Source organism: Grus americana, chromosome 7 (genome assembly GCF_028858705.1).
Source record: "Grus americana isolate bGruAme1 chromosome 7, bGruAme1.mat, whole genome shotgun sequence".
NCBI classification, from domain to species: Eukaryota; Metazoa; Chordata; class Aves; order Gruiformes; family Gruidae; genus Grus; species Grus americana.
In genome coordinates this window covers 4,799,531-4,811,688 of record NC_072858.1, presented here as the reverse complement: position 1 = coordinate 4,811,688, position 12,158 = coordinate 4,799,531, and the positions used below count along the sequence as shown (strand labels likewise).

Genomic DNA, 12,158 nt, shown 5'->3' with positions numbered 1-12,158 from the left:
TTACAAAAGCAGCGTATCCATCCTCAAGCTCTATTTCCTGTCATTTCTGCAGGGCTGCCAATTTTCCTACAACACTAAAAGGAAAAGAGATTAAAACCATAGAATTTAGAAAAAAATTACCTGTTCTAAAAACATGGAAAAGGTAGATAAATAGAAAACACGGGTATCCAAAATTACTGTTTTGTGGTTTGAATGTATTTAAAGGTTAAACAGCAGTGCTATGTATTTCAAAGAACACGACCATTTTAACTCCCAAGTGCATAACCGTAGCAGTAAATAGGGCACCCATCAGTTCAGTATTATTATATTCAGGGCAGGCATAAGCATCTTATCTCAGCACAAGATATTCACACATGTGAAGTTCCTGGTAAGACTCCTTTAAACTTGAGTGTTTTCCAGTGTAAAGGTGCTGGACAATCAAAAAATAATTGCGCAGACAAGTACACTTGACAGCTGTTAGGCCGTTTATTTAGTAATGCCTGGACTAAAATGGAGTAAGGTCACCTGCATTAGTCATAGTTCTGCTGTGCCCAAGTATGTGTAAGCACTAGTCATGGCCAGTAAAGAGCACCAAGGCCACGGTCTTCAGCATCTGATGTTACTGAGGTCTTCAGCAATCAGAGTCCATCTAATTTTAGCTAACAGAGACCGAAGAATTTCCCATCAAATCCATTTCTTCCTATCAAATAAAAAATAACTTCTCGTTGAGATAACCTCATACCTGAGAACAAAGCGTAGGCACCTCTAGGTGTGTAAAGTAAATCTCAAACCAGGCTGAAACATTATTTCAAGGTAGAAAGAACTGACCTGCCAGGACTAACATAGAGGTTTCCACCTTCAATCTGATCATTGGAGTGATTTCAATTTGGCCGGTTAGTTCCTCGTTTGCCTATGCATGCCAACCACTCCCAGCAAGACGACTGGGTAGCCTTCGTGGGACTCCAGAGAGAAGCCACCTAAGAAACTCCGTCAGCTCATAACACAAAAAATCATGTATGGTCCTGATCTGTTGTGGTGGTAACAAAATCTACATATGCCAATCAACAAGCCAAAGTAAACTGCTAACACATTGTCTGCTGCCATTGCTCCGCATTCCAAAATTATTTCACATCGTTACCTGCATAAAGACATCATTAATCCTTTCTCAGCTGCCAAAAAATCCCTTCTGGACAAGTTGCTGTTATATTGGCATATAGACTGTTGTAAGGGTGGTAAATAGAGTGAAATAAGTAAAATATAATTCTAGATACTAATGTAATGATTGGATTATTTGTTTACCTCTATTACTTAATTTAAATGATGCTGACTGGGAGCTGGAGTTCCATAATTTCAGTTATAGAAAATTATGTATGCACTCTTCTATTTTCTTTGAGGCCTTGCTGCCAAATAAAGTGCTGTTATTTAATGGCATCTGCAGAACAAGCATGGGCTGGAATTGTCTAAGAAATTTAAGAATACAACTATTTATTATGCAAGGCTTCATGATGATATTATTAATTCTGCAATCTTTTGCCTTTTATGTGTTTACAGGGTTTGCTGACAGGAAAAAAGATTTAATACAGATAGCACGTGGTATTTTTACAGTACGTTTTCTACTTGCACTTTATTTTTCCTCAGTTTTGAGTGATACTTGGATGAATGTCTTTTCCAAGAATCATATCAAATAGGCAAAAAGTGTAATAGCAATTAAAATGTTTTAAACAGAACCATATTTGGAAGTGTATGCCATGATTTTCTACCAAGCATATTGAGATATTTATTTAGCTACAGACTTTTGACTGGCTAAAATCAAACAGCTGGCCCTTCATTTGGTATAATTACGGTCATAACATTGAAGCTAACGGAGGAAAGTTGATTTTCACCAGCTGATACTTTGTCCAGTGTTTGTTTACTTCATTCTTTCCTAAATCTGACCTGCATCCTTCCTGAACCTCAATCCTATCCTGCTGTATAATTTTGTTTCTTAAAAGCCAATAATAGAGCCCAAATCCTGCTCCCATAGAGAAGTAAGGCCAGAAAAACAGCAGCAGCTGCAGTGACAAGAGGAGCAGACCACGCAGAGGAATACAAAATCCCTCGCAAGTCACAGAAGACAGTGGCACAAGGCGTGCACGAGCACAAAAGGCACTTACAGGCAGGCCAAAAATCAAGAAAAAAGATGGTATCAGTGGATTCGTGAACTATGCACATGCCAGTGACCAAGCCTCTCCTCTCACACACAATACGACTGGCTGTGTCCCAAGAAAAGCTTTGTTTCAAGTCCTTCTCCCAGGTTAGAGAAGGGTGCGCCATGCCACAGTGCTGCAGGGGTCCTTACCCCGTGCCCTTTCCGTTAGGTTTACTTCATGGAGTAAAAACGCAGCCTTAAAAAGCCAGAGGAGAAAACCACTCCTGGTATGAAATTCAGGAATCGCAAGACATCCTTAAATACAAAGAGCCCAAGCAGGAAAGCTAAGGTGGGTTATTTGCTTCAGGTTTTTTCCCCAAATATTATGGTGCTTGTCGAAAGGTGGACTTTCAGGGAAAGGGGGACTGAAATTTTGACCAAATTTTAATGATATTCAACAGAAGTAGTCACCTCTCAGTTTTCCTCCTATATGAGAATAAAACATAGAGTGTCAAAACTTTTGAATTGCAAAAATATACCAATTTTATACTTTAGTAACAACATTTTTCAGTTTTTCATTCAAAACAACGCTTCTCCTTTATAAGAATCTCTTTTTTTTTCTCTTTTTTTCCTACTTTTAAAGAAAACAGATTTACAAACGATTAAATAACCCAACAAGCAAAAAAAATTCATTCCAGGTTAACTCAAAACATCTTTCTACATTCTTCCTGCCTCACCCCCCCCAACCTGGGGCTTATTCTGGTTCACCTTGAATCCTGTGTCTGTTTTTTCGCCAAACTGAACCTCCACCCATTATTCATCCAGCTCCACTAACAGAAGGGCCTCGTGCAGAGAAATATGCATGAAGAGACGGGCTACGTAACTCTCACTACAACTACAGCCAGGCTGACAGAAGCAGAGCTCATGGATGCCGCGGGCTGCCAGGCTGAGGTCTATCGCCGCTGCCGCCACTGCCGAGCCCTCTGCCTGAGCCGCCGGATGGACAGGCTCATCGGCTGCTTCCCAAACTTCTTCATGATCTCCTTGATTCTCGCCAGGTTGGTTTTGGAGATGGTGAAGTCGCACTGGGTCGCTCCCATGTCGTAACCGACTTCGCAGGTCTTGGTGGCGGCGGTGTAGCCCTCCGCGTTCACGCCCACCACGTATTCCCCAGGGTTGAGAAGACGCCAGTAATCCCCGTCGGCTCCTGGTAGGAAAAGAGATGGTTTTCAGGACAGTGGCCCTTTCTCCTCGAGGAACGTGTTGCGTATGAGAATACGGAAATGCCTGCACATGGGTAAGGTGACAGCTGAAGCAGCAACCCTGCATCCTCAGACCAGGAGGGTGTCAATGAGGCTGCCCTCATCACGCACACCCCTCCTTGTCCTGCCAACCCTACAAGAAAACTTATTTTCCAAACAATGAAAAAAGGACAACGGGCTTCAGTCTGACCTAAGATTTTTGTTAGCTGAAGATCCTGAGGCAAAGGGCCACCTTGTAACGGTTGGTGATTCCTGAGGGATATAAAAGACCTTCCCCAAACTAATTTGAAGTAACCAACCAAGAGAAGCTCCAGTGGGGTACTGCCATCGCACTCACGATTCTGGCCAGACCGCCTGGACACATGTTTTGGTGCTAGTCAGTACACAAAGCGTGTGAATGCACAAAGTCAACTCACTTAGACATCTAAGTAAATATCCCCTTCTATAAAAGCTTACACTGAGTTTTATTACACTAATTTTCCTACAAACTCATCAGGGTACTTAGCCACTTGCTTACCTGTAAATGCATGAACAGAGCTCCTGTAATCAACTAAACTACTCATGCACAAATCAAGATGCATTTTAACACCTCGTTGAATCAGGACTTTCTGTTTTCTTCTTTTTTTTTTTTTCCCTGGAAATGATCTCAGATTACCCATACATACATAAAGATGGTTTTAGACGACTTCTTAAATATTATTTTAACTAGCAAGTGTGCTTAGCTGCGGACTGAAAAAGGTGAAACACTAATATCTACAATTAGTTTTGCTCTGTCCTGGGAAAACCCACTGTGGAATGAAAGTGCATATTCAAATATGCAATTCCATATATAAATAGAAATGCAACATCTCTTCTATGAAGAGAGCTTGGCTTTTTTTTAGCACTGATGAGAACTGACAACCTTACTATCACTAGCCTTGGGTCGCTTGCAATGCAGTGTGTTGCAAAAACTAAAGATGATTTACCTAAAAATATTATATTTGGGAAAAGATCAGACTAGCTAACCTCTGCTTAAACAAATGGGAGTTTAATTTAGGGGTTGGCAAAATAAAAAAAAACACGTTTGCAAACAGCAAGTGTTAGCAAAACAGCAATATCAGGTATACCCTGGTATTAGAGTCTCTGAATGCAAGTGTGAAATTTTTTGCAAGAAGCACACCCGATCATCTCAGTTCTTGCATACCAGCTTGTTCAGGTTTTTCTTTCAGCAGTTTTGACCCCAGTTGGGGTGATGATCAAGGTCCAGATTTTCTACTTTTCATGACTTGGGCATTTTTAGGAAGGACTCTTTGAGAAGCTCTTTATTCAGTTCTCCCTTACTATTGGGTCTGTTGGCACCTTAACCAAAACACAACACATAAAGCTGCCCAGGTTTCTTGAATTTATCCCCAAGGGCTCATTTTTAGCTGTAAATGCTCTGGTGATACTACAGGACTAGCAAAAGGCTACGGATCACCCCGTGCGTGGCTGCGAACGCATCCTTGCTTAGAGGTTGGCTTTAGCCCCTGGACTTCAAAACTGACCCACATTTTTTTGACACATTTAACAGGCACTTCATCACAACCCTGCACACAAAGCCAGAAAAACATCTACACATTCACACACAACCGGGAAGTTATTACAAAGCTGGATATTAAACTGTTAGCAGGATGCACTTTACCTCCTTTCCATTTACAAGTAAGTAGAGATTAGTATTTCTGTCAGCTGTCATCGCCCAGAATTTAATACCAGACTAAAAGGGTTTGGTTTTTTTTTTGAAAATCAGATTAAATGCAGTAGGTAAAAAATTTCAGAGCAGATGGCAAGCGAAATACAATTAGAAATACAGATAAATTTAGTAAATAATAGGCTTGCTAAAAGAATAGGCTCCAGTGGGAACAGGCTGGAGGCAGACTACATCTGTCTCCTCCTATTGGGTCTGGAAAAGAATTGCCATGCCTGCCTAGATAAAACAACAATGCATAAAAATATGAAGACAGTATTATTATAAATTAAATGTGTCACATGACTCCATAAACACTTCAATTAAGAGGAACACTCTTTAAGCCTGATAGGTTCCTTGTTACAATTAAGTGTCATATTTACACTTAAATGTACCAAATTTAAATACATTATAAAAATCTAATTACCTACAAAAGACTCTCCAGGAAAGCTAGCCATAGTGCTGCACACCCAATGCATGAAACAACTAAAATTCAATTATTTACTAAACAGGCAGCCAAGAATGAGGCTGAAGAGTTATAATACCAGAATTATGCTTAGCTTAGATTAATGTTATTAAATATTACTAAATGCTCCTTCAAAATCTTTGGGTTTCATTACCTAATGTATGCTGAAATCATATGAAACTTAGCAAAATATTTAAAAAATGTCTCTGAACGTTGTGTGAAATTAATTATGCTTTATTGCAAAAATCACACTAAATGTGCATTCTTCTTTGGAGTCTGGTACAGGTTGTGATATGGAGGAGTTTCACCAGAAGGAAACTCTGCATTTCTTCTTCAAGATTTGCTTTGAGATTTCCCAAATGTGCAATTACCAGAAGCAACCCACAAAACTGCCTTTGCAGCATGGGCTACAAAGGTGTCCACGTGCATTTGGTCATCCAACCTTTTCCAAAGGTTGTCTCGTAGAGCACAGCCCGCATCTAACCGCAACACCGTGTAATCACTCAGACTTGGTCAATAGTTACAACTGCATGAAGAAAAAATGGCATAATTTTCCAGAAAGAATCAATGACTTCAATTAGCCTATTAATATTGTTAGCTTAGTGTCAGCAACACTCTCTTCCCGTAAGATATATTGTACATCCAAAAGAAAGTTAAAAAAAAAAGTGCTTTCCATATACTCTTTTTTGTCCACAGCAAGAAGCAGAGAAATTTTCTCAAACAAGTAACTGTTATTAGAGGCCCTTTACAGACAACTTTTGTCCGGCTCTACAGGGTACTCGACCACATTAATGTATCAAAGAAACAGTAGATACCTTACAGCTTAGCTCATTTCAAACAAATCTTATGAATAGAGATAGTGGCCATAATTCTTCTCCTGCTTGTCCTATTTTTATATCAAGGCAACTCGGAGGTTTAAATGGATTCATTTTTCATTTTAAAAGGTATTACTGAAAGAAGACTGCTGACAATTTGCCTTCTTTTTCTGGAGTTATACATGTCATTTTAACTTTTTGGCTCCAACATAAATTGTCCAGTTTCAAAGACTAATGAGACATACATTGTTACTTGTATAATATAAAACAAGATAGAACTTTTATGTTCCCATCTATAAAATGACTCCCAAACAGAGCGTCAGCTTAAACATCTCATTAAAAGAAAAGAATTAAAAAGAATGAAATAAGTACTTTTAGTTTTACTAACAATCTCAGATGGCCTTGAGCAACAGAAGCTCAGCTCTAAGTCTAGATGTAAATAGCTGCAAGTTTCCCCGAGGGTTACCAGGTGGATTCCGTGATCCTGCACCATTATTAATGTGCCACCAGGACTCCTCTCCGTGTGCATGTTTGCTGTCTCTAAACTGCTGATTTTTTTCTTTCATGTGGCAATCCAGTGTCCCGAGAGCTGGAGATTAATCACCTATTGCATTTGCTCAGCCTCAATCAGAGCAATATATTAATTCTGTTAACAGAGAAATACAAACTACAGTTTATGGCAGTCTTTCAAGACTGCCAAGACTTCAAAGACAAGGAAAAACAACTGATTACTTTAATTCCTCCTATCATTTCCCAGTGGTCCCATTTTGAAATATTTAAGGCAGAATCATTATTGCCTAATTAAATACCTGTCATCAGATGTTTTCTTTTACAATACAGACACAGTAGCACTGAAATAAAATTAATGTAAACTAAGTTAGATATTCCAAGATTTATTATTGGCTCAGATAATCTACTGTAGCAAACGTTCAAGATTTGGAAGTCCGTTATCCATAGCTGTATGATATTCCATAGCCTGAAGTCAGTTTACATGTCAAAGTGTGCCACAGCGTACCTTAGTGGCAAAGTAAGTGAAAGTGGCAGCTAATGAAAGACCCAGAATGCCAGTCAGGATGTAAAAAACACATAAAGTTAGTGTTCCTGTTTCTAATATTGAACCAAACCTAGAGTACACAGCAACATGATTTGTCTGATTTCTCATCATGATGCTACTTTTCCATAAACATCCAACAGAAACCATAAGCTCTTGCAACCAGCACTTTGAGCACAATCGCTAAAGACTCTGGCTGACACCTTGTTCTGCCATTCCTTTCCGCATATCCCCTCCGTTGTTTCTCTATTTAAGGTGACTCTGTGGCTTAAATCACCGTACAGTACCTACACAAACACAACGGCCGTTGGACACTATCCTGGCCATGACCTGCCAACAATTTTCATTAATCTTGTAATTGCTAGTGTTTATTTAAAGCAGTTTTTTTATTTAGTGCCATAACTACTTTCCAGGACATTAAATAGGCTCAGAGTTTACTCTGAATATACATATCCGTGTCTGGGTAGCATCAAGACGGTGCTAACAAGGCAAATAGCCATTTGTGTGGGTTTTTTAAAACTATACATATTGAAAAGTAATTGCCTGGGCTGAAATTCACCCCCACAAAGCAGCGTCTCTACTGAGCCCCAGTAAACAATCTGTTATAAAGCTGTGATGTTTTGCAGGAGGCTCTTCAGGTTGTGAAACTCCCCCTTCCCTGCAACAGCTGTTCCTGCTCTGGACACCGTCTAAATCACATCTCCGACACATTCACAGTCCTGTAACCGTTAACAGCCAGAGAAACACTCTTCGCCCACCAAGGCATTACCTACACCCTCGTTTTTCAGCGCTGTAATTATTCTGGGTTAGGTTCGCGTTACCTTGCCATGAGAAAAGGAGCAATAAGAGTTCTTTAGACACAGCCTTACTCAGGCTACTGATTTTGGGCAGATAAAAGGCTATTTGCTCAATACTTTAAAAGTGGTGGAAAGAGGCAAAGGGGCAGAGAGGAAAGCCATGGAAAGCCATAGTTCTGTTCTTGACTACGCAGCTGCACCATGGCAAGAAGTGACTCCCTCCTCGTGTGCCGCTCCTTCTGCAACGCCCTCCTCGGGCTGGATGCGATCTGCTGGCTTTTCTCAGAAAAGAGTTCAAAGTTGCAACGAGGTCCCCTATTTTGTTTTTAAACCACAAATCTGTTCATTTGCACTGATGTTTTGGGGGGTTTTTTGTGAGCTTTTTTGTTGTGTTGTTTTTGGGGTTTTTTACCTGTACGAATGTCATGGTTAACGCCTTCTACTGAAATAACAGCATTTGGGATTCCCTTTCCATGGACATCTTTTACAATGCCTTTGATGCCTCGATGGACCTATTGAGAGAATAAATAAACAAATATATATTGCACAGCAATGAACAGTACTATCATTAGGAAGATACAACAAATCATTAATTCCATATGTGAATTAAGTGCATTCTCTTCCTACTTTATGGTTCAAGTAATTTTGAAATATCATTATTAACCCAGTATTAGCCTTCCAGGCATTAGCTACTTCTGAACCAGCTTCCACATTCTGTAAGGATTCCTGAGGCATCAAATTCAAGAGACAGATAAACCAAGCAGATAAAACAGCGGACGTAAGTGTTTTTTTCTGGCAGTCACTTCTAGCAAGCTCTGCACTCATGTCAAATTTTAACAAGCTTCATTGTTTTGTCCTCCTAAGTTAAAACAGTCTGGCTGAAGTGATATGCCAGTATTGCTTGTAGATAAGGTTTCTATCACAAATACCAATAATCATTTAATTAGCCATGCAAGAAAAACATCAGAAACCTTAAACTCCCTTTCAATCTGAAAGGAGTCATCGAGTTATTCAGAAGTTGTTCTTCTGGCGAATACCTGTTCCATAAAAACAATCAGGGACTCGCGGTTGTTTTCCCATTCTTCGGGCAGCTCGCTCTCGTGGGGATACTTGTCACAGCCAACGTAGATGGATAGCTCAAAGCAGTTTGTGTGCAGATAACTGAAGTCATTTATGCCTGTCAATAGGAGGGAAAAAAGAAACGATTCACATCCTCTTTTAATCTATTCATCAGATCTGAGCAGCGCCCTTCTGCTATCACAAAAGTTACAGGAAATAGAGAGTTAGCAGAAAATAAACAAACCCACAAAAAACCCAATTAAACTCTTTCCGGATAAAGTTTCTATGATACTGATGGAGAACATGGTGGAACACCAGGAAGATGTTAGGAAAGGTGTCTCTTTACAGCAAAGAGCTTGTGCTTTGCTTTTCAGAAAGCACTATGCTGCACTAATCGTGGACGCATTCCCTTGGAGCAGCTCTCACTTGTATTTGCCCTGGGTAGAAATGGGATGGTCTACGTTAGCTTGCATGAATGTGTGGCCGTTAACCGAATTTATACAACCCTAAATGTCAGGATGCAGAGTAATCTGCACACAGTGATCGTTAAGTAAAAAAGATTTATCAGAACAGTCGATGAAATAGTTTCTCAGTCTAAATGTTTTCCCATGTAAGTAATCTAAATGATAGGAAAGCCAGAAAAATCAAGGCAGTAAAAATTCCTTTAAGTTATAAATGGTGCCTGTTACCTTGTAAGGAATGGAAGGATCTATTCTGTTTTCTCCCTGTTGTGGCTTTGCAGAGGCCTGGAATCTGCAGTAGGGATTTCCATTAGAAATGTGTCCTAACCAAAACCCAGGAACCCCAGTGCCCCTGACCTCCGAGGAGCTGCAGTTTAAGTCTACGTTACAGAGAGCGCTGTGACCTTCACAAAGGTCCTGAGCACTAGGAAAGATTGTATTTCCATACAGATCCCAAACATTTCCCTTCTCCAGGTTTCTCTCCCATTTCTCACAATTATTTTCCTTTGGGAAATTCCATTTATTAGTTCTCCACAATCACACAGAAAACATGACAAAGCACATGAACATTAGAGGAAGAAACGATAGGAGCTTCATTTTTTTATTATCCATCTGTATTTTGAATTAAAAAACCTAATTTAAATATTTAGTTGTTTTATTTTACAATAGCAGAGTTTAGCAGGAAATGCATTCACCAAATGCTTCTCATTGCAAAGAGTTAAAAAAAAAAACCCCTAGTCCTGTCCAATTACCACAGAACAGTAGTCAAGTATTTAACGAGTCCTCAGTGCCTGCTGGATGCAGAGCTGGAGGATTATATAATACAGATGTTCAGCTTTGCACTTCTGTTGAGGGGGGAAGCCTAAATATCAGGCAGTGACATATGCTATTCTGCACATAAACGTCTGAGAAACAGCCACAATTATTTTCCCCCTCACATACTGTAGCGCATCCTGATTAATCTGCTGTGAAATGTTTCACAATACACAGCAATTGCTCAGTTTTAATACATGTATTTAAGAAAATGGCTTAATGTTGCCAAGAGAAACTCTCCGTGTAGCATCTGAAACATGGAAATCCAGACTTGAAAACACTGGAAATAAAATGAAATTCATCTGTCCTTTGCCTTTGTGCAGTTCACTCAGTGCAGGAATGTTATATATAAAATTGCGGAAGAACTTGCATTCATTGCAATCCAAAATATGTGCAGGAAATAGTATGTCTGGGTTTCAAAGGCATACAGAGGTGTTTGATATCTGTGGTGCACGTACTTCTCTAGGGACTCTCTGGTGCTGAACAGGAACTAGAAAAATCCCTTCTAAATTTTCCCATGGCACGAGCAGTGAGCAGTTTATACGCATGATCACTGCAAGGCCAGGCAGCAGGGGGATGAAGAGAGAGAGGATGGGCAGCTTCAAGTCGTGCTACAGCCAGGAGATGCCACCCACACCAAAGGACAGAGGTGGGGCAGCTTTCTGCAAGCAATATATTGGTGCGTCGCCTTTAAGTCAGGCATTAAGCAAGCAGGGGCTTAAGAGAAAGTGCTACGTGTTGATCTAAAAGGTAAAGAAACAGAAAAAGTGGAGAGAGCTGTACAACTACATCTGTATAGTCATGGAATCACAGAGTGAAAAAATACAGGAGAAATTCATCTTCAAATCTGGAATCGTATTTGGAGAACCCTTCACGATGCAAGGTGCCATTGGTTAACTATCACCTGTAATACATACAAATGCATGCATAAACATATCTGCAATACAAACCACTCCCTTCCATTTGTCTAAGTAGAGAAGAGGGCTAAAACCATCCTGCACGTTGCAGGCTGAGCTCAAATGCAAACCACATCCTTTGAGGTTCAGCCTGGAGTCCAAGGTGTAAAGAATTGAAAGCAGTATTCCAGCATTTTTCTCAAAGACTTACTACAATGCAAGAGAGCAGGATGTAAAGTATAATGAGAAACATCATAAAGCAATAAAAGAAATCAGATGAACCAAATCCAATATGCAATTTTTACTAAGAAGTCAAGATGCTATTCGGCACCTGTATTGCACATCATTACTTAATGTCACTTAGTGTGACATCTGTTAGTGACATGGCCAATGTCATCTTTTCTGGATCGATTCATAATCATGTTTCTCATAACACTTAGGACAATTAAACTCAGATAATTAAGCAGTCAAGTTAGCATTCAGAGGGTTTTTTTTAGAATTTGCTGAAATGCATAGAAATGTGTTATCAGGTATTGGCCTTGTGATCTAAGAGTTCAATCTTCCCCCAAAATCCACCCAGCACTTTTTAACCTCCTGAAAAAATATTTGAAAAGTTTATTCTTGGCTCTAGCCTTTAAAGGCTGGCCAGCATTAACTTTACACAGGCCAGTGTAAAAGCCATAAAAGCTGTGTCCAAAATCCAGAAATGTTTATGCAGTGAAACTACCT

General features: G+C 39.8%; 1 protein-coding gene across 1 annotated transcript in view; it reads right to left on the bottom strand.

Moving 5' to 3' along the window:
* Positions 1-446: 446 nt before the first annotated feature.
* The window catches only part of CPXM2 (carboxypeptidase X, M14 family member 2), a 78,366-nt gene continuing 66,654 nt past the window's right edge, over positions 447-12,158 (bottom strand). The window contains exons 11-13 of the mRNA XM_054832554.1: positions 9,238-9,377; positions 8,613-8,712; positions 447-3,314 (exon numbers count right to left, since the gene is read on the bottom strand). Of these exons, the coding sequence (XP_054688529.1) occupies positions 3,061-3,314; positions 8,613-8,712; positions 9,238-9,377 (494 nt within the window). The 3' untranslated portion in view covers positions 447-3,060. The remainder of the gene's footprint in view (positions 3,315-8,612; positions 8,713-9,237; positions 9,378-12,158) is intronic.